This window comes from Porites lutea, chromosome 6 (assembly GCF_958299795.1).
Source record: "Porites lutea chromosome 6, jaPorLute2.1, whole genome shotgun sequence".
In the NCBI taxonomy this organism is placed as follows: Eukaryota; Metazoa; Cnidaria; class Anthozoa; order Scleractinia; family Poritidae; genus Porites; species Porites lutea.
Window position 1 is genome coordinate 804814 of NC_133206.1, and position 22687 is coordinate 827500.

Below are 22687 nucleotides of genomic sequence, written 5' to 3' on the forward strand. Positions count from 1 at the left end.
AACACGGTCTTAAACCGTGACTGGTTAAACTCCGTTTAAATAACCGGCCCTTTCTATTCATCTCAAGAACGCATCAAAAGTGACGTTTTCATGATTGGTTAGACCAAGATTTTTAAACCTCTTTCTTATTGGTTGGCGAAAGCTTTGTTGTCTTTTTACCTCTAAATTTAGAACACCCCTGTTGGCTGGGCAGATCTGCAAAGTCATTTGGCCCATTTGAATATTTTATTATGGATACTGGACATTAGGTCCGAGAATGTTAAGGTATTAAAATGGGAATACGTTTCCAAAGCTACCCATTGACTGGCTTAGCAGCAATATTTCTGCATCAAACTGTCACCTCATTTGCAGTCAAAATAAAGAGAGTGAGCGAGTCAGGGTTGTCCAACATAACCGCATGGTGGTCTGTCTTGTATGGGGTCTTTGACTCTTTTACAGACCGTCCTTATGGCAATCCCTTTCTTTTTATCAGTTACCTGAAACCTTTTGCCATTAAATTGTCTGTATAAACCATGTTACGATCCGTAGGGGTCGAACTGTCTACGAATCGTGTGCTTCGTGCTTAGTGCTTATGCCAAGTGCTTATGAGCCCTGGGGCCCGTTTCTCGAAAGTCCCGTTAACTTTTCGGGCCCGAAATCAAATATTCAAATCCAAATAAAAAGAATAAGAGCGCGTGTCCTGGCTAGCAAACTACTCCATTTTGTTTCGTTAACTGATAGTTTTATCATGTTAGATGCAAAACTATTGAAACCTCGATCTTTAATGGAAACCGAGACAGCTAACCGGGCCCGTTAATTATCGGGACTTTCGAGAAACGGGCCCCAGGCCCCCACAAATTTTTCTTGGACATCACATGAATCCATACATAACATGCCTGCCAAACGGCGCGAATTTAAACATGGCGGCTGTTGTTGCTTCGGCTTGTGCGACTTCCAAATTTATCCCTCAATCTGTGATCGATAATGTGCTAGCAGTATGTCCTGATGTTGATCCCAAGGATGTTGCCAAGGATCTAGTAATCACTGGAAGTGCTACACGAACAATCAACCGGATTTTAGATGGGCAGGTCTGTGTAAACAAACGCGCTGCTTGCATTCTTAGGCCATAAGAAAAATCAGAGTGATTTTCAAAAATACCCGTTCCACGGGAAATGGCACAATTACGCAGGCAAGCTAATCTGAAGACATACATGTACACATCAGCACACTGATTATAAATCCCACTGTTAAATCCCACTTATCAAGTGGTTTTGCCCGATGTGGTTATTTCATGAAACCACAAAAACAAACAAACAAACAAACAAGCAATAACAAAAATGGTTGAGTTTTGCTTTGACCTCTTTAAAAGATGGTGTTGTGGTAGGGAAGACAATATTATTGATAAACAATGTACACATGTATGTGTTGTGGTTCAATTCTGTCCTTGGTTTAAATTTTATTTTCTTTTGTTTTTGGGTATGGTAATATAGGATAATGAGTTTGAAACAAAAGAAAATATAATTTCAACCACGGATAAATTGAACCACAACATATATGAATGGACTGATGTTTCTTTCTTCTTTTCTTCCATACTTTCTAGTTTCCAGCAGCAGTTAATGTTGATTTTGAAAGCATGCCATCAGAGATCAGTTCTGAGGATGAAGTTAGAGGACCATATAATGTCACTTCACCTCATTCCAAGAATTTATTTGTGTCGGCTAATAAAGTTTTGCCAAATATAAATAATGATGATAACTCCAGTGACACTGAAAAATATATTGATACAGATGACGATGATGATGATATTACAATACTTAATGAAGAGTCGAAAAGTTTGTTTAGTGCTCTTAAGAAGAGAATGTACAGTACAAAACAATCAGAACACAAGTATGCAAAACAAACAAAAGCTCTGGACTCACACAAGGACAAGAGAATTATTAATAACAATTATGAGTTGGAGAGCAGTCCACAGAAACAGCCTGTAAATACCAAGAGGACAAGCTCCATTGTTGATCTTTCATTCTCAGATGATGACAGTAACTTTGAAATGATTAGCCATAAAGCGCACTCACCTCTTGCAATGAATAGAACTGCAAATTGTGCTATGAAAGAACCAACTGGAGCCAGTCTTAGAATCAAGAGTGTTAATAAACTCAGAAATGGCTCAAGACAGGGGACAAATAGTTTGGATTCACATCTGCATGGATCTGACAATGACACTGATAGCTGTGAAGGAAGTGATGAGTTTCCTTGCATTCTAGCATCATCTAGGCTTCTCTATAGTGAAACAACCAGCAGATCTGCCACAGCTGATCTCACCTCAGGAAGCTGTGTGGACTCTCAAGATAGTTCTGGAATACCTTTTAAAAGAAAGAAGAGATCAAAAGAGGAAATAATGAGTCAGAGAAATGAAGCTTTGGTAAGTAGCTAGGGAAGTGTATGAACTCAATATCAAAACAGGACACCATGTACCTTTGTTATTTCAGCAATGATTTTTTTGTTGGAAGAATGCCATAACTAGCCTGTTTCAGGTGTTCAGATAGTAGAACATGAGTGAAAAATTGACAAAGAAAAAAAAAACGAGAGGAGACAGGGCTGTCACTAAGATTTCAAGTTGCCAAGTATTTACAATTAGTAGTTGGGGAACTGAACAGCCAGGGAGTTCTTTTCGTGTCATTTTCATTTTCTTTCCTACAAAAATAGTAGGGGGTCGTGCTCATAATAGCCGGGGGATATCCCCCAACTCCAGCCCTTAGTTACAGCGCTGGGAGGCTAGTCTTCCCTCATTTTTGCCCCCTTGTTTTTTCCTTGTACGATTTAACTCCCCACCATCTGAATGCCGTTCTCTACTATCTGAATGCCTTGAACTGGCTATGCCATTACTGGCAAGTGCTGTTATGATAATTCAAGGGATACCTTTAATACCAGATACATGCATAAATAAATGTCAAATTTGTTGCATAATCCTATGTGTACTTTCCTCCATTAAATTTAAGTTAAAATACATGTTGTGACATTTTGAAATACACAGGAGTTTATTATATTAAGCTCTTTTGTGTGTAAGTTTGATTATCAATGGAAAAGGGTTGGATTGTAATGTTTGGCAGCGAAAGAAACAAGCCAAGGAACTGGAGCGACAAGCAAAGAAGGAAGCTAAAGAGAGAGAAAAACAGGAAAGGCAGCAAGCTAAAGAACTAATGAAAACACAGAAGGAAAGGGAAAAGCTTTTGAAGAAGGTTTGTTTACTTGTTCACTGACAAGAAGAATATGTATCATTGTTTGCTCAGTGTGTCTTGGAAAATAATAGATTAAAAACAAAGAAAAACTTGACTGGGTCTTATACTGAACTTATTGCACTTTTCTCAGGACTCGTGTGTAAGATGATAAATCACCAATTGAAAGTGAGGTTGTGCAATTTCCAAATCATTCGCTTATTTGATATTCAGGTATCCAAAGAGGAGTTTTTGTGTTCTGAATGTGTGAACTAAAAAGTGACTGAGTGTGCAACATTTTTGTTCTCTTGTCATCCAGGCAGACAGTATGAATAAGAAAATGAACAATCGCTTGGACAACTGCATCCAGGTACGAATATTAGGTTTCATGACTATTAAATTTTGTGATTTTCCCAAATTGCAAAAAATCGAGAAATTTAATACTCTCGAAATTACGGTGTAAGTTAGAATAATGTATTTTAAGACCCTGAGTGTTGGCCTAACTAAAGAGGATTGCACTTGCAGTCTCCTGCTCTGCAGATTGCTAGTCTGAAAACTACATCTTAGTGACTGCCTTTTTTGTCGCAGTGTTAATTAATGTCTGTAAATTCGCCTTATTATTTCTTTTGCATATTTATTTTTAACAGAGGTGCTTGTTAGTCAGAACTCAGATTCACATGATGGTTAAATTTAATGAAGATTTTTAAGCCACACAAACGTGGAGAATAACAGTACAATGTACCTAGTAGATATTCAAGTTTCACACCAGTATGTTTAGCGCAACTGTACTATGGGTCTTTTTGTTTGAGCATATTCCAGAATAGATTTAATAAATTCTAGATAGAGTGGTTTTCGTTTGAGTGTCGTAAAACCAAAACCAAAGTAATTACTCTGGCCAATCACATAGGACACAGACAATACATTGAACCAATCAAAACTCGAAGTAATTACATGTGGCTGACGCAAAGCGCGGGAAAATGCATGCGAGCGCGTCACAATTGGCTTTGGTCTTACTTCTGATTGGATGAAAAGGTGGCGCGAATCTTTTAAGCCAATCGCATCGTGTAGAAAGTGCAAAACCAATTACTTTTCGACACTCAAATGAAAACCGCTCTATCACATGTTTAGGTTTTTGTTGCAAACCATCATAACTTCTCCAATTCTGGTAGAAATACAGCATTAAGATGTGTGTAGCATTCCATTGGTCCAAGAGTCCCAGTAAAAGAGATTTGTATCAGATTTATTGTGTTTTCGCATTCTGGGATATGAATCAAACACACTCTATAAACCACTTTATGGCCACCCAAGCCACACCAAACCAAGGTCCTGCTCTCCAGTGTTCTAGTTAGAACTGATCCATTGTGTACCTGTACAATTGTTAATAATGAATTAAATGATCATGTATTCCATTTCAAATACAGCAAATAAAGGTGTGCATTGATCCTGAAATTGTAAATGGAGGCCAGCTGCCTGAGGAAAGCCTCCTCCTTCAAAAGCTAGAGTCATTTGGGGCGCGTCATAAGGTAGAATCACAGCTGATTCCTGCTAGTATCACTTGGAAGAGAGCTGTGGTGGAGCATGATGTAGCAGACACACTTCAGGTAAAGCTGATCGAACACACTCTTGTTTCATCCTCTACAAACTACCACAAATTCTCATTCTTTTCAAGTACTATAAAAGAATGGAACAACCTGCCGCAAAACATGGTTGAGTTGTCATCACTGGCCTCTTTCAAGGCCCAGTTGGCTAAACATTTTCGGAACCGACAAATATATAAATTTTATGGACTTTGAAATGTTTTTATGGAAACCCTGACGACTTGGAAGAATCATCTTTATACATATAGATGGAGCCAAGTAATGGAAGAAGAAGAAGCAGCAGCAGAAGAAGAATCTACATGTTAAAGAATCATGATATTACACGTATAATTTGAAAAGGAACTACAGTTGTACCACTGCTATGGCAACTTGCATGATGACACCGTGCCATAAATGGTTTCTAAACTTCAACTGCAGTACAGTGTATAAGTCAGGAAATGAAAAGAAAATGTAAATACGTCTTCCAAATTTGGATACTGGATACGACAATTGTCTGTTATCCCGGCAAGAATCAACATTCTGTTTAATCCATTTCAGATCTCAACCAAGACTAGTTTTGTAGATGAGAAGCACCTTCTTGTTCGTTTGACTGCAGACAAGTTTGTTGAGATGGTTTTCCACTTTCGCGAGGTTAGAATACAAATATGACGTTATTCTGTGTTGTGCTCAAAACCGTTTGATTTTGAAATTTGTGTTTATTTTTTTTACAGTAATAATCAGACATTCTTAATCTTATTGATCTTTCAGGAGATGCAAAATCCTGCGATATCTGTAATCGCAGATGACGAAACTCTGAGCGCATTTTGTGAAAGATCTCTTGCGATTTATCCAGGAAGAGTGGTTACACTGGTTATCGTGGGACTTGAAAAATATTTCAGGTTGGCCTTATTTCTGACCCTGCATATGTTCCTTGATAATCGAAACAATCGATGTTGATCCGTACTCATGTCGTCCTTGATTTTCACGTGATTGTTTTCTTTTGTTTACAGAGATGTCAAACTCACTCATACAAGACAATTTCGAAGTGCAGTTCTGGGTTCCAGTTCCTCAGATAATGAAAAACCATCGAGCAGTAAAGGACGAAAGAAAGTTAACAAGAAGTCTGGACCGAGTGTTATGGTGTCACGTGTTGATGTTGAGGAGGCACTGGTGGACCTGCAGCTCAAGCAGCCAAACTGCCGAGTGCGCATGTGTGAAACAGAGGAAGAATTTGCTGAGCTGTTGGCCATGTTCACCAAAGTCGTTGGCGAGGCACCTTTTAAGTAATAACAAATTAGTCATAGTACAAAAACCCTTTGGTCTGATAACTTGTAGACTTTTTAATTCGTTTCTTTTATAGTTTGTTTGACTACAGTTTTAGTTGACTATTTTTCTGCAAAAAATAATTAAAAGATAATATTATTACGTAGATTCCCGGGTGGCGAGGATACCTTGAAAACGATTATGAGTTACTTCTTGAAAACAAAATGTGAGGATGATTCAGAAACGATCAACGTGTACATGCAGTGTGAAGTAGTTTCTGCGTGCTCTTTCTGTTGCGGACTTTAACACTAGAAAACAGAAAAAACTCTGCGAATTATCGAGTTAAAATCGTTATTACAGTAGAGTAAGTTGAAGTAAAAATTAAAAATTTCACCCTTGTTTTATTGAGTATTATTTGCTTTCTTTTAACACTTACAGGAAGAAGCAGCCAGAGACGTTCAGTTTCTGTGTTGAAGGAGGAGAAAAAGCATCCGTGAAGGTCAGTTAACAGCGGGATTACATAATATGTAGCAGATTCCTGTCTACTCGTTACAAAAAAGATTCTAGCTTCACTCCAGTCATGAGTGTGCAGCAAAAACGGAAAATAAAGTGGACTCTCGATTCACAACAAAGGCCCAATTGACTGGCAAATGTGTTCACTATAACGAGGTCTCTTTATATCGAGGTTCTTTTCCATATAATTTACTATTACTGGGGTAAAGAAAATCGTTCGTTATACCCGGGGCTTCGTTATATAGAGGTTCGTTATATCGACTGTTCTTACAATTGTTTTTTGTCTCACAACAAACACGATTAAGTTAGATAGCTGTAAGGGACCGTCGCATTCGCCCTATACGAATCGCCCGCCATATCCTCCGATTTTAAACCATTTCTTAAGTTTGAAGCAAGTAAATGACAGCGAGAGAACTACTGTAAGCAAAAGGGTTTAGTATGCGTAGGAAGTTAATGTCATACCCTACCCTCCTTCTGTGGTTTTACAGCGGGTTTCACGGAAAGAAAAAATACAGAAAGTCTCTTTTCAAAATTTCAACGTACGATTCCAAACTAAGCTTTTTGATTTAAAAATTCCCAGGTGTCAAAGGAAGGTGAGGGTTTAAAGAAAGTATGGCTGCAACAGTTTCAGCAGTTCAGAAACGTCTCCGCAGATATGGCTGCCGCGATTGTCGCCGTTTATCCAACACCTCAAAGTCTACTACAGGTAATGTGAGATCATGCGCATAGTTTCTACTGTAACTGCATACGTGTAAGTGAGTTGTATTCACTTGTCGGTTCTGAAACTCGTTCATTAAGTGGAATTAAAGGAATGGCGACCTTTAGAAAGATGAAGAGAATCGAAGGAAGGGGGAATTGCGGCGCCTGCGGGGAATTTTAGAAGGCGGGTCTGAAAAATTTCTGATAGTCGCTTCTATAATCACTGATTAATATTTGAGATACCTTCATTGTAGGTGTCCTTTCTTTTAACCCACTTCTCGCTGTCTGGATATCCCTTGAAACCCTCTTCCTCGTGTTGATATATTATATGAATCTTTGTTTTGTAGGCTTATAGAAGATGCGACAGCAGAGTAGAATCGACCAAACTTCTTCAGGATATATTGGTTAGTAGCCAGCAATATAACCTTCTTACAAAAATAGTTAATGCATCTTTCATGTTTTTGTGATGGATTTGTCTCGCAGTCACAAGAGAATCTTGGTGATTTCAGTTATCGGGGTTACCGATTAAGCGTTTGCGCCCATTCGTAAGGGAGCAGCGAAAATAGAACCTATAAATGTCCAGTTTGGACTGCCTCGAGCTATTTACGTGGGAAAATTATGAGGCACTCGCCAAGACTGATACCTGTTTCGGTTATTGAGCGAGTACTTTTTTCTCCTCCAAGCTCAGTGAAAACAAACCAACAAAACCAGCTGAGAGGGGTAGGCTCAATTTCCTGATGCTGTTCGGGAAATGAGTCCGCTCTCCAAGATCAGGACCATTTTAGCAGCTTTTATGTATACTCTCTAAAGCCCCGTGCAAACGGACGCAACATTCTTGGCCAACAATTTCCAACATCGTTGGATGATACATGTTGCGTCCGTTTGCATACCCTGTTGCATCTTGTTGGGAGTCGCTGCGCAAAGTTTGAAACCGGTCAAAGTTTTAGTTACGTGTAAACGGACGCAACAACTCCCATCATAGTTGGGCCAACAATGTTGGGAGTTGTTGCGTCCGTTTACAGGTAGCTCAAGGGTGTAGTTGCCTACTGGAATTTCACAAAGAGAAACGAAAATAGAGCCTGATCTCAGGTTGAGCGGTGACAATATAACCTACCTAGAGAGGTTGTTCTAAGATGAAGACCATTTTCTTAACTGATGAAATAATGCGTTACCTTTTCAAAGTATTCGAGTAGCAATCAAAACAGAACATTAAGGGCTTTTTATTTCGGCTTTCAGGTTCGTCGTGGAGCTGGAGTGTTAGCCAACAGTCGGAGAATTGGACCCGAGCTTTCTCGGCGAGTTTTTTTGCTATTAACCAGTGAAGATGGTGACTTGCCTGTGAAGTGAAAATCTGGGAAAGTCAGGAACACGTCAGCAGTACTTAGTTCGTTTCTTTTGCATGTACTTGTCAAGTAACGACTAATCGAACTCTGTGTTTGGGGGGACTCACTAAAAACTAAACTTACGCTTCTTTTCTTTCCAGCAACACGAAAATTAGTCAGTAACATGCAGTAAGCTTATCAAGTATCAAAGTATTTCTCCCGGCAAAGGTTCCTATCGTGAAGTATAGGGCGTGTTCGATTAACTGTAATCCGAATTAAAAATAAATGGAATTAACAATAGAAATCATTTATTTTGGCGTTCATTGCATTGCAAATCTGCTTGAAATGAAATATTCCGGATGTAGCGTGTAAGTGGTCCAAAAATCACGGTACAAGCAAGAGATTTGTTGCAAAACTTTGCGTATTTTTCTTCCGAAATATGATCTAGCTATCGAACGCACCTTAAGTAAGAACAAGATATTAAGCTCATCAGTTCCCCGACCTATTTCGACGATAGCATAATTTTTTTTTTGAAACGATTTGCTAAGTAAGAGACGTTTTGTTCCAGTTCTATGCTTTTATTATCACAGTGTGCCAGTGATATGCATTGAAAAGTTCCAACCATGGAGAAAATATTGAAACATATGAGATAAGTCTCAACGTATACGAGAATATTTTGAAAATAAAGTCATTTTTTATAGGGTGTTGTATCGATTTTCTTGTGTGGTATTAAAGGAAAGGGAAAATTCAAACAAATACGCCTGATATCGCGCCATATTATCGCTAGATTGTAAGGAAGGATCCAAGAAAACAATACAGTTTCGGATTTACGCAAGGCAGACTGTTTGGCTCTTTGTGATAGCTGACACAAAATTTCCGAAATATTCCACTTTTTATGATCATGATGACAGGTCCTTCTGCCGATGACTTTTGCTGTTTGTTGTGTGCTATGTGGGTCTAAACTAGCACCTGCTGGTAACTCAGTGTAGCCTATGTACAGCCGCCAGCTACCCTCTTAGCAAAATCGTGGAGAGAGGGGAGCCCGCGTCTGTACACAGGCTAGGTAACTGACGCAAGTTCTAAAATTACACCGCCACTCAGTCAGGCAAACATTCCTAGTGGCGAGGGGCGAAGAGATACGGCTGTATTTGCAGGGTACAAATTTTGATGCCAAGTTAAAGAATCCACCAGATGACAAGGATCAGGGGGTCCCTAAACACGGTATTTTCTCTGTTTAGTATCTCCCGCCTCAAAATAAGCTCCCACCCTCCTTTAATACCGGTAAGCCTCCAGTGTGAGGCACCAAAAATTACAGAGTGACTTTGCATATTTTGTCTCCTGGCCACACCTAAGCAGATGAAAATAATACTAAGAGTAATAGCAGAACTATCTCATTCGGTTAAATTCAAGTGTTATGGGTGACTTTATTGTTTTGGCCCCTGATTTTTTTGGTTAACCAATTGCAAGGTTGGAAGAAAATAGTGATGTATGTTCACACTCCTCTGTGGAAATAGCTGGAATTCCACTGCGCGAAATGAAATGACAAGCCATTTCAAGCCTGCACAGAGGAGAAAGGTGTATACAGTAGAACCTCCATGTGCGACCACCTCTAGTAAGCGAGCAACTCCCACAAGCGACTGCCTATCCAAAACACCAAAACTTTCCCAGTCAAAGACTTACAGTTGGAGTCTCTAGTAAACGACCACCTCCTAGTGTAAGCAACCGCGACCACTTTTTGGGCCTGAAAGTTTAATGATTTTCCAGTTTTTTTTTACCTCTTGAAAGGGACCACTTGACATATTCTCTGATCTCTATGTTCACTGTGTGAACTATGCTCCCTGTGGTTCGATTCTTGTAAGCGACCACTATGTCTATGCATTTTATGTGGTTGCTTACAGGAGGTTCAACTGTATTTTAATCCGTTTTACTTGTTTTAGACTTCTGTCATCATTGATTCTCAGTCTCTTGTTCCAAGGGATCAACAGAGGAGAGACGTTGCTTTGTACATCTTGACCAAACTCAGAAACAAACAAGTCAGCATACTGTTCATGGTAGTAAACTTTATTGTACAATACTAAATGTATTATGTCAGATTTACTGTGAGTAATCCTTTTGTTTCATTTACAAAGCTCGTTTTATTTGTCTTAGATATTTACAACTTATTCAAATTACAAACAACATGTTATTCTGATTTACAATGTCTAGGAAAGAAAAACCTAATCCTATTCTATTCCGGTTTGGCATAAAGAATAATTATTACACCTTGTCTTGTGAATAATAATATTAAAAAGAAAGCAGCCAAAACCAGCATTATTACCATACATGGAGATGAATATCAGTTTGAAGATTAAATCTGTCTAAGTCAACTTTGTCTGTTTACATGTTGAAAAAAGGGCAAATATCTAAAAGAAATAGACATTGATGTTTTTTTGACAGTTTCTGCTTTTACAGCCCTGGACATACACAGGTTACTACTTGTTGCCAATTCTTCATAATCTGCTGGGGCTGACCAAATTTGGAAGACATGGGCATATAACATTGATATAATGGTTTATTGCCACCAACAATAATACAATCCCGACCACAAAGACGATAAATTTCAGAATTAAAGTACCCATTCACAGTGACACTGAACATGAGTTGTTGAATTCTCAAATTTGTGGTCTATGCTTACAGTACAGTGAAACCTTTGTCTTAACTTGCCTCTATCATTGATGCTAAAACTCTCGTATAAAATGTTCTGTTCCAAAAATTAACCACACTCCTCCAAAGAGGGTTCCTTGGTTTGACCCCACCCCACCTCCCAACCCTCTGAAAATTCCAGAATGGGCTCCTACCCTCTGGCTTAGAATTTCCAGTGGTCAGCTGGTATGGATAATTTTTGGAACCAAACAATAGAACAAGTCTTTATTTACTACAATAACATACTGGTAATTTTTTGGTAATTTAAATTCAAATAAAAAGAAACATCCATAAGTCCTGTTAATAATTACCAGTATCTTCTAGTTTTGATAATACCGGGTAACTATAAAAGTTAGTTAAATTTATGAGTATTCTTTGACTATTTTGTAACAACTAAAACCTTGCTGATTCAAACATCTCCTGCAGTAGAGTGGACATGGGTACCTCGCCTTCCAACTTGGCTCTCACCAGTAAAAAATACTGGTATCCCTTGGTGCAAACATCTCGCAATGCTGGAAGCCGTAGCAGTAGCTTTGCAAAACGTCCACTTTGGTCTGGGTATGTTGCAGTCATATGCTCCTTGAGAGCTGCAAGATAAGCGCCTTGAAGCGTTGAAACAGCTGTCTTGTCAGAGAGTCCTGGTGTCTCTATCAAAAGTTGAAATAATTATAATTTTTAACAACAATTACATATACTGACCTAAAAAGATCAGCAGTAATGTAAGGTCTAAAGAATACTCTACAATAATTTTACTTTGAGAATCCATCCCTGATGACAGGTCAACAGACTAATACAATGCATATTTTCCCAGCCATTTTTTTGTTTATCATAATTTTCCTATGCATTTTCTTTTTATTCAAAATTTGATTTTTACCTTAAATATTAGCCTGAATTTCATCCGATTGCTTTGAGTTGTTTTCTCCTCTCAGCAACATCTGAATCGACCAGCCATTAATGCTGTTCAGTGATGTCACTACTACCCGAAAACCAGGTAGTGATTTTGATTGGTTAATTGTCTAAATATTCTCATAATTATGTATAATTAGGAAAAAATTTTAGTGGGATTGTTGGTTGATATTCAGTGGATCGCATCGGTGGCATGCTTGAGTGGAGTTCAAACATTTCGATAATCTTTATTGTAAACAGCAAAACTGCCCTTCCTTGTCTTCAAAACTGAATTGAACTGCAAATGAAGAATCATTGCGGAGAGTCAGTAGGTTTTTCATTTAGAGGTGCATTGTGGTTTCCGCAGTGATTTTGTTTATGCGAAGTTTCTGAGACCAATGTCATGTTGTCATTTGACCTTCTTCATATTATCACTGTCAAGTGTAGTGATTCTGTTAGCTTTTCTTTCTTGTTTCCTTGTTTTGTTTTTTATTTGTTAAGCTTCTTTTCAATTAAAGGAAATTGTTGCGTTTTTGAACTTCCATAAGTGTTTTGTATGCGTATTTATTTCATTGCGTGATTGTGAATGAGTCTGAATTACAACTACTTCAGAGTACTGCACGCAGTTGATAGTTTGAACGTTAAACATGAATTACGATCCAAAAGAGTAAAGCAATTCTGTCAGCTGTTCTGTATCATGTACACATTTCCAAATGATATTTCTTGGTTTGCCAATTGTGTTTTACGTTTTGCATGAATTAAAGCAAACAAGTTTTATATAGTGACATCACTGGACGGCATTAACAGCTGGTTGATTCAGACGTGTTTGAGAGAGTAATAATGAATTGAAGTAACCAGATGAAATTCAGGCTACTTAAATATTGATTTAAATTACCCTTTCCTTGCCTAAATTATAATACTTACACTTAATTGAATACTATCAAGGTACAAGTACATAAAAATTAAGCCAAGAATGCCTTCAATACCTGGATCAATTAGAAGGATGGTCTTCAAACAAGCAAATTCCACATCATCTATAGAGAGAGGCCGTAGTCTCTCCACAACATCTAAAATCATGTCAACAATTTCTTTGTTCAGTACATTGTAACATTCTTCTTTCGTAAGTAGTGATGTTGTGTTCATATACACTTGCTCCTTGTATGGAATCGACCTATAGATGACCCTAAAAACAATCAGTTCCATGCCACCAGCTGTTAAAAGAGCAATCTGATCCTGCCGACAAAGCTCATTGAATCCAGGAACCAATTTGGCCCATTCCACGATCAAGAACAGTTCTTTAGTGATTGCGTTTGAAAGTCTAGTAAGAACTCCTTCGCGGCTTTCATTTACAGAGTCACTAGAGTCACTTGCTGTTTCTCCTGGAGGTACAATACAAGGACTGCTGCTCATTAAGTTTTCAATGAGATCAGAGCAATATTTGATATTGCTTTTGTTCGTCTCCTCATTTGAAGAAGTTTCACTTCCTGTTTGAGTCTCCTGGTCGCACTTCTTCTTTTTGAGTGGATAAAATGATCGTCCACCACGCTTTTTTTCTTTTCTCACCCCTGGTAAAAAGTGTAGATATCATTTTACAACAAAAGACAAACAAAAAAATAACAATGGAATGAAAATCTTCCTACAGGCATAATTTAAGGATAAATATCAAGTTTATAAAGAGCGAATACAGTGCTTCACTGCTGCAAAAACAATAAGATTCCTAAAAACATCTTTCAAACTCTTTAGAAAAAGAAGATATTGATCCGTAAAAACTGTTTTTAGTGTTGTACAAAAGAAACTTGGCATTTTCTTAAATAAATTGTTTATTTCTGGTAATCCTGGGAGTGGAAACGAAGAATAACAAACCCAGGAATATACAGCACTGTCAGTAATATTTAGTCCTGCATCTCAACCCCACCTTTTGCCCCGCGATCTTTTGAAAAGTGACCAAATTAGATTAAGCCCTTTCACCCGCCCCAATTAATTGTCAGCATAAAGCAACTGATATATCATCACAAAGTCTCTGATCTGATTGGCAAACACACTCGGCATCTATTTCATGATAAGCAATAAGTAGTAAACCAGTGCTTTATGTACATTTGTATTTAGTAGCCTGTGAATACAGACACCACTCATCGCTCCCTGCCACTATGGACATTTATATTTGATCTTTGTAGCCTCTTATCTGTCATTTGTAAACATAGCCACAATACAATTTCTATGTCTACCAATTACTGTATGTTGACCAGGTTCGGGATAAATTTACGTTATCTGTATATGGAATTTTTGAGGCTGAATTGCAGACATCTCTCTCGCGAAACACCCCAAGTAGTGGTCTGTACCACAGACAAAGCTAAAGAGGCCTTGTTAGGGTAAAATGGCAATAAGCAATATGGCCTTGGAACATGAAGACAGATGAAGTGGCAACAAACAATACAAAGATAGGTTGAACCTGCGACAGCGACAGAGAAAAGTAAAAATTTATACAATAGTGAAATATGAAGAGCGACATGGCTTTCCTGCTCAATATGAACACAAAATGACAGGTTTTGAAATTCAGACTAGGGACATGTGTAACTTCCCTAGGAGGGCCTCATGCAATAAACTCTTGTTAAATCCGTCTGCAAAACAGCGCTGAAATCCTTGTCTGGGTTCTCACCTGTGTAAGGATTTTGTGCTATGATTGACCTGTTAAAAAAAGCTATTGTAAATTTGCCAATCAGAGGTTGAAGGGAAATTCACAACATACTTCTGATAATTTACTGAGTGCATTCTGGGCCCAAAACAAGGATCACGCTGCTGCTTCACAGACATCACTAACCAAGATTAAGTTATGTCTGTGGCTCTGGCTGCAAGTGGCATGAAGTGATGAGAGGTGGATGTAATTGCAGGCTACTGATTAGGCATTCTGTTGCTGTTAAGTTAATACTGCTTAATTAATTTTTTCAATCAGTGATTATTAGTGATTTTTAGCTTCTTTCTTTGTCACCCTCATACTACCCCCACAGAATGAACGTAATGTATGATAATACTTCTTTCAAAGAATATGACAAGAGCTAATACCTTCTAATACCATTCCCACCGCAAAACACTTGTTCAGTCTACAGGATGGACATTTGGCTCGTGACTTTCTATCCACTGGACAGTCATCTTTTCCACTACACTTGTATTTTTCATGTAGATCTTTCTGAACTGTTCTTTTAAAGAAACTTTTGCATCCTTCACAAGTGTTTGCTCCATAATGATAACCAGAAGATATGTCATTGCACACAGCACACCACCTCTCGCTTTCATCATCGCTTTCACACATTTTCACAAGTTTTTTGCACCATCAACAACAGGATTCAGGGAAGTGGTCATAACGGCAGGACCACCGAAGACTTCACGGCCAGGAAGCCATTTTCTTCAAGCCTTTCCCCATTTACGGCTAAAAGACCAAATTAAGCAAGTCTTCTGAAGACAAAAATGCACGTTTTAGCTTGGAAATTGTACAAAAATTTCTATAAAATGCTAGAAATCTTACATAACAAATCAGCACTGTCACACAGTACGACGTTCAGATTATAAAAAGATGACGTTTTTGTCACACAACCGGAAATGTCCAAACATCCCTAGGGTGGACGGGGTGAGAGTGTTACGCGAAACTGTGTGAAATGCAGAATCTTTTTTCCCAAATATTAGGGAATTCACAATGAGGAAGGATAAAAATAGTTTTTTCCTTGTTTTGACAACTAGCTAAGTAATACAATCTCGAATGGCAGTTACCGACGCAAGTAAAATCTGACTTTTTCTTCCCATCCCTCCCATCATCCTTTTAAGAGTATAACCCTTCCCAGGAGGCCCTTTGGTCTTCCTGAGCCTTATGATACACATGTGACAGTCAAAACGGTAAATACCCTAGGGTGCCTTGCCTTCTTCAGTTGGTAAAGATGAAAGGTGACCACTTGCAATGGTTTTTCTTATTCTCGGTGCTTCTAACTTTTGCAACCAACGTGGTAACTGAAGAATTTCAAAGATATGAGCCAACTTGGAACAGTTTAGATCGCAGGCCTCTGCCTTCGTGGTATGACGAAGCCAAGTTTGGAATTATGATGCATTGGGGTCTATATTCAGTTCCAAGTTTTGGCAGTGAGTGGTTTTGGTATCACTGGAAAGGCGAGAAGTCAGCTAAATACGTCAATTATATGGAGAAGAATTATCCCCCGGGATTTTCTTATGCTGATTTTGCACCAATGTTCACTGCAGAATTTTTCGACCCAAATGAATTTGCAAAACTTGTCGACAGTTCTGGTGCGAGGTAATGCTATAAAATAGTGGATTAAGGTAGCTTACGTTCAGAATCTGTTAACTTAAAGTACAACTGTACACCTGCCGCCTTTTTTTTTGAGTCAAATGCGTGAGATTTTAGCCTTGTTCAATTGTTTTCCGAGCCCCCCTCACCCCCACCCCCTCCAATCCTGTGGATGAGCAGATTCCTACCACCTAACAAAACTGTAACCTAGCAAACACAAATTAACCATAGAGACAGGACGTTATTCGAGACCATTTAAGAAACCTGCAGAAAGAATTTGCCCAATCTGTAAAACAGAAATGGAGGACGAATACCATTTTCTAAATATATGCCCTGCTTACCAGGAAAAAAGGTGTTCGTTACTAAATTATTTGGAAAAAGAATACAGAATAAAAATAAGCAGAATGTCAACTAACAAAATATTCATGTTTCTAATAAGCCCCCCAAGTGGAAATGCTAAAATACAAAAACTAACGGCAAAACATGTATTCAAGTGCTTTGAAAAAAGGAAAGGGGAAGACGGTAAAAAGTAAATACTCTAGGACTTAAATTAATTAATAAGTTATTAGTCATATATGGTTAGGAATTTTTGTTGTTTGTAATTCTAGTTATTTGGAAGTAGTTGATACACTATTTATTGTATAACACTCCAAATAAAAAACATATATGTATGTATGTACCACCTCACTTTTTTGTTGGAACCCTTTGAATAAACCTTTCCTCCCCCCACCCCCCCCCCCCCGCCCCACCTCCTCATATTTTGTCGGTCCTTTTGAAAATGGTTTCCCACTAGTTGTCTGCCAAGGATTCTCATCCGTAGGGGGATTGGAATTAAATGGAACGTCCTCATGATCGTCCCAGCGACTTCCGAGAAGACTTCCAAACGTTGCTGAAAATGTCCAAAGATGTTCCGACGACCTTTCAGCACTCCCGAAGCTATTTAAAAGACGCCAATTAAATATTTTTGTGAAAATTCAATTGAATTGTCATTATTACTCATGTTTTTAAGACCACTTTTTCAAGATTGGCGAGTCAGCCGTGAGAAATGTCTTTAGTCCGCAGGGGTGAGACTCGCTCATAATGCGATACAACTGTGTATCATTGTGCATCCTTTGTTTAGCTTTCTCACGTCTGATTGGCTCGTCCTTTTCAGGTCAATAATAACACCCTAGAAATATTATTTCAGATTTCCTGTTTTTCTGAGATTCAGCAATGATTAATTTTTAGCAGACTTATATTGCATTTGCCTTCAAAAAGGTAAAAATTTCCAGTGGGAAAAAATGTTGTCACAGCAAAAGAAACCGTAATCACATACTCAAAGTTTTAAGATACTTAAAATAATAATTTATGAATATTGTACACTGATTGCAGATACTATGTGTTAACCACCAAACATCATGATGGTTGGACCAACTGGAAGTCCAATGTGTCATGGAATTACAATGCAGTTGATAGTGGACCACATATGGATCTAGTGGGTGTGTACATGTTACACATCAAAATTAAATTCAAGTTGAAGTTTTTTAACCTAGGTTGATTCTCTATTTCTTTTGTATTCTATCTTTCTAGCCCTAATTATTTATGAATTAGGGCTGGGAGACAATGGAAAAAATAAAGAATCAACCTAGGTTAAAAAATTTTAAACTGAATTTAATTTTGACCTGTAACATTATGCAGTATTCATAAAAAAGAAGCACAATCAAACTGCTCCAGCCCCAGTTATAGGCCCATGTGTTGTTCAATGTAATATTTTCATCTTGTTAAACTGGTACAAGTGCAAGGTATATTTAGCTATACATGCTGTGGATCCGTTTTAATAGTTTTTGCTGGAGGTTTGTGTATTCTACAGTTAATATTATTGTGTTCAGTTCGACTGAAACACTGTAACGATGTTATTCCCTAGTCTCCCTCGCAGTCTTTTTTCGGATGTCACGCAACGCTCCCCCAAAAAACGGCTGTGAGGGAGACTAGTTATTCCCAGGATGAGTCCAAAGTTCCAAAGGAAAGATAAGAGATTAGCAAGAGTTTGTAGAACTTAAGAGAATTTTTTTCGAAGACTCTCCTTGAGTAGTCTGCTACACAGCCGTTTTTAGTGTCGTCACGCAACGCTCCTCCCCACTAACGGCTGCTGAAAACCGAACTACATTCCTTTTCCAATTATAATTCAGCTCCCATTTTCTGGAAAGTGTTCGCGCCACGTTTGGGGTACCGTGAATCCTCCAATCACAGCTTTGCTTTTATCGGTGCCCCATGTGTGAATGACAGAATAATCAAAACGTCGCGTGAAAACAAACAATTAACTATTTAAAATTTAGGAGATAAGCACCAGCAGCAAGCAAGTCGAGCAAATTGCGATGTACAACATGGATGTGCTCATAAAGTTGCCAGGCATAGTTTGGGAAAACACTCATCGATAATTTAAAAGATTGCTTTTTGAATCAGTACCCTTGAGAGTTTAGTATTCACAGGAACACAATGAGCACATCCGGCACATTTAAATTCTTCATCACATATCAGTACATATGCACGTTAAATGAAGAACCAACCGATCCTGGTAAAAGTCTTCTAGGCCTATCAAACCTTTTTTTCACTTGGAACTTTCTTGACCGCTTAAAACAAACTTTTTTGCAAATTAACCTTTTCGTTGCTTGAAAACACAGAGCCCGTCTAAATTCAGAAACGATTTATTGATTTGTTGAAAACTGAGAAGCGTGCTCGCTTCCTAGCGCCCCGCGGCTCACGTATTGTCAAACTTCTTGTGCATGATTGGCTTGTTCGTTAGACCACAAACACAAAGGGAAAGGAATGTAGTTCGGTTTTCAGCAGCCGTTAGTGGGGAGGAGCGTTGCGTGACGACACTAAAAACGGCTGTGTAGCAGACTGCTCCTTGAGGGGGTGATAACCATGTAGAAGATTGATTTTATTTTTCTCTTAACTACGAGTAACCATATTTTCCCTAACAGCTGCTCTTGCTAAAGCCTTCCGTGAAAATGCTAAGGACGTTCACTTTGGCTTGTATTTTTCACTGTTTGATTGGTTTCATCCACTGTACCTTAAAGACATGGAAAATCAATATCACACACAGGAATATGTAAAGGTCAGTGAATTGTTTATTTAATACATATTGTAGATCAACAACTAGGTTGTTTAAGGTGATTTTCCCAAGTGTGTTTAACCCTTTCAAACAATAATATATATTAGTAAATAAAATATATAGTATTATGCTAAATACATCTTATATAAAAAATAGTATTAAATTGTACTGATAGTAATGTTGAAACTGACAGAATATAAACAATAATATTGTTGCTCGTGGAAATATCTGATTGTTTTAACAATCAGTAGGATGCCTAGCTTAGATGCATGCAATTCCACAATAATAGGCCACTTGCACCAAGAGGTCACGTAACCAGGGCTTCCTTAAAACAATGACTTGGAATCCTGTTGATGACAAAAATTGACATAATGCTTAAAAATTATCTTACACCTGAAATTTGAGAGGAAACGCATTTAAGGGAGATAATTTATGGCACTTTGAGTTTTCAGCAAAGTAGTATGATTTGTATTAGCCGCCATGTTGGCAGGCATACTCTTGCCCTCCAACTTGGCGGCCAAAACTACTGTTTGTGGGTATCTTGTTGAACATTTGATAGTTATGCTCAGATGTGCTTTAAACGTTACCACATCATCTTTTCAACAATTTCCTTGAAGTTGAAGTGCAAAATTTCTGTTCTGAAAGAAACAATTCATAGTTTTAAAAATCACATCTTGGTCACGTGGCTAGCTACGAACTTACTCATTTTAAAAAAATGGTGCTGGTTTTGAAAACTAAATCACTATTATTTTGTTTAAGGTATGACCCACTAATCGTTTTTTGATGGCAAAATCACATAACTTTCATTTTCATAAAAATAATGTCACATGACCTCTTAGTGCAAATGGCCTATTACCAACCAATAATAAATTATTAGTGGTTTCAGATCCGTTATATCCTAGATTCATTACATTGCACTACCATTTTAGGAGAAGCCACAGATATTGTGAGAGCAGTTACTAACGGGACATAACTATTACAAAGGAAAAAAAATGCATAAATGTAATCTTTTTGTTGCATTAGAAAGTAAGTGAATAATTCACTTACTTTCTATTAACCAAATGCGTGACTTAAATTTAAAATCCCATGTCAACAAACAACCCAGAAATTAATAATGCAGCTCGATCTATTATTTTGTAAATTAAGGTGACTGTTAATTTATTGATGTTGTGATTTTTTTGTGACTGTAGGCAGTATCTGTGCCTCAGATTTATGATATTGTAACTACATACAAACCTGATGTGTTGTGGACTGATGGGGATTGGGAAGCAAGTTCAGACTACTGGATGAGCAAAGAGTTTTTGGCTTGGCTTTATAATGACAGGTTTGTGCACAAGATGAAGATTGTTCTAAACCACATGTTCAAGTTATCTCTTACTCCCTGGATATGTGGTCTCACATGCATGTGATAGTAGGGTCAAAGCAGGACAAGAAAATTAAGTTGTGCAAAAAGTTTGAGGCCGCTGAGAGACAGCGATGGCATGTGTTCCACTTACTTGGTTTTTCTCTGCCTGCCCACCTTTTTTGCTTGTCTGCACTGACCAAGAGCCTCAGTCAGTGGCACAGGCTGACACAACACCCTACCGAGAATCATAAGACGAGTATGACACTCAGCGAATTTAAAATCAAGCTAAAGCACCATTTTAAACAGTGACGCCTGCAGTACATGTTGCCTTTGTAACATCAGTGAACACTTTGATCTATTACTGAACAGACGCATAGCAACATGGAATCTATTTGTTAAGTAAATGTTGCATTGTCTGACCTTTCATGATATTTACTGTGTAGCACAAAATTTTGCAGGAATATATTTTTGGGCATTCGCAACTAACCATCAGTTTTTGTGTTTTGTGGGAGCTAATTTTTTGCAATTAGGACAGATTGGTTTTTCTTACTGGGAATAAATTTTTGCGATTTTAATAAAGTCCTGTACAAATCGTTGAGAATATTATTATTATTTCTTAATACTTGCAATGGAAATATAAAATACATGATTCAAACAATATACCATATTTATTTGATTAACCCCCCTGGGCGCTTATTAAATTTTTGGACCTTGAGAGTGGGCGCTTATTCGAGGCTGGGCGCTTATTAAATTTTCACCATTTTCAGCAAGTGAAGTATGTGTATTCTGCAACAAAACAATAAATGCTAATAACAAAACGTGAAGAAGTAACAAAGCAAGGTTTCTGTAAAATACTCTGAAGAAAACTCCGTCCTTGGGGAAGCCTCTTATTAGAATTTATTCACTCAAGGGGGTGGGGTGGGGGTGAGCGCTTATTTGAGTTTGATTGGGAGGAGGAGGGGGTGGGCGCTTATTCGAGGCTGGGCGCTTATTAACTTTTTCTGCCTTTAGGGTGGGCGCTAATTCGAAGTTGGGCGCTTATTCAAATAAATATGGCACTAGGGTGGGTACACCCTATGCACAGTAAATCCAGTGTTTATTATTGTGCGTTTGTGAACAAAAGAGACTTCTAATTGATCACACACGATGACTTAGTACTGTATTTTTGTGTAGTGAATTAAAGTGAGAGATTATTTACTTTGGAGTAAATTTTTGTTGGAAAAATGTTTGTGGTAATTTTTTTGTGGGAACTTATTTTTGTAGATTGCTGGAAAAATCACAAAAATTGCAAAAATTACAGCCCGCTAGAAATTTTGTGCTACACGGTAGTCTTTCCACTTAAAGGTTTGTTCTCAAATTAATAATCTTTGAAGAATTGAAATACATATAAATCACAGCAAATTCAAAATGTTGCACCCATCGTCGTGCTACTTGATTTTCACACTGCAGTTATTAGTTAGCAAACCATACCCTCCAGGATGTTAATTATTTATCATGCTACATTTTATGAGTTGGAAGATAATGTTCTGTAGTATTGAAGTTTTTTCCCTTGTATCCTACAGTCCTGTTAGAGACACAGTGATTGTAAATGATCGCTGGGGAAATGATTCTCGTTTTCATCATGGTGGAGTCATGACTGATCCAGACCATTTCAACCCCAGTAAGTCATCTTCCTACAAAATATTCAGAATAACCTTCCTTTTCCTTTTTATACGCTCATCAGTTTGTAGTGTCTCAGTCATATATATATTTTAAATTTGCCAACGGAGCTCAGTGGGCTAATATATTGCAAACACCAATAAATGAAAAAAAAGTACTTTTAATACTT

The 22687-nt window shown here is 37.9% G+C and overlaps 3 protein-coding genes across 3 annotated transcripts in view; 2 read left to right on the forward strand and 1 right to left on the reverse strand.

Annotated features, from left to right (window-relative positions):
- The first annotated feature begins 1583 nt into the window (after positions 1–1583).
- On the forward strand, positions 1584–9268 carry LOC140941012 (uncharacterized). The gene is made up of 11 exons (XM_073389961.1): positions 1584–2398; positions 3087–3215; positions 3511–3561; positions 4613–4792; positions 5327–5419; positions 5537–5667; positions 5779–6051; positions 6470–6530; positions 7125–7250; positions 7591–7647; positions 8480–9268. The coding sequence occupies exons 1-11, from the start codon at positions 1613–1615 to the stop codon at positions 8588–8590; spliced, it is 1998 nt and encodes a 665-aa protein (XP_073246062.1). The 5' UTR covers positions 1584–1612; the 3' UTR covers positions 8591–9268.
- A 2370-nt stretch (positions 9269–11638) lies between these two features.
- Positions 11639–15695, reverse strand: LOC140941425 (retinoic acid receptor RXR-gamma-A-like). Its single transcript, XM_073390424.1, has 3 exons — positions 15193–15695; positions 13119–13697; positions 11639–11894 (listed from the first exon to the last, which is right to left on the reverse strand). Exons 1-3 carry the CDS (start codon positions 15437–15439, stop codon positions 11641–11643), a joined length of 1080 nt encoding a protein of 359 aa, XP_073246525.1. The 5' UTR covers positions 15440–15695; the 3' UTR covers positions 11639–11640.
- Positions 15696–16047: 352 nt separating this feature from the next.
- The window catches only part of LOC140941004 (alpha-L-fucosidase-like), a 15761-nt gene continuing 9121 nt past the window's right edge, over positions 16048–22687 (forward strand). The window contains exons 1-5 of the mRNA XM_073389958.1: positions 16048–16426; positions 17792–17898; positions 19384–19517; positions 20705–20838; positions 22422–22519. Of these exons, the coding sequence (XP_073246059.1) occupies positions 16059–16426; positions 17792–17898; positions 19384–19517; positions 20705–20838; positions 22422–22519 (841 nt within the window). The 5' untranslated portion in view covers positions 16048–16058. The remainder of the gene's footprint in view (positions 16427–17791; positions 17899–19383; positions 19518–20704; positions 20839–22421; positions 22520–22687) is intronic.

Bases quoted from the DNA above. Each gene is read 5' to 3' on its own strand.
- LOC140941012 (XM_073389961.1), top strand. From the start codon at position 1,613: ATGCCATCAGAGATCAGTTCTGAGGATGAAGTTAGAGGACCATATAAT. The intron at 2,399-3,086 runs GTAAGTAGCTAG...AATGTTTGGCAG, and splicing joins GTCAGAGAAATGAAGCTTTG to CGAAAGAAACAAGCCAAGGA. The intron at 6,531-7,124 runs GTCAGTTAACAG...AAAAATTCCCAG, and splicing joins GAGAAAAAGCATCCGTGAAG to GTGTCAAAGGAAGGTGAGGG.
- LOC140941425 (XM_073390424.1), bottom strand. From the start codon at position 15,439: ATGTGTGAAAGCGATGATGAAAGCGAGAGGTGGTGTGCTGTGTGCAAT. The intron at 13,698-15,192 runs GTATTAGCTCTT...ACTTTTTACCAG, and splicing joins GGTGGGAATGGTATTAGAAG to GGGTGAGAAAAGAAAAAAAG. The intron at 11,895-13,118 runs GTATTGAAGGCA...AACTTTTGATAG, and splicing joins CATCCTTCTAATTGATCCAG to AGACACCAGGACTCTCTGAC.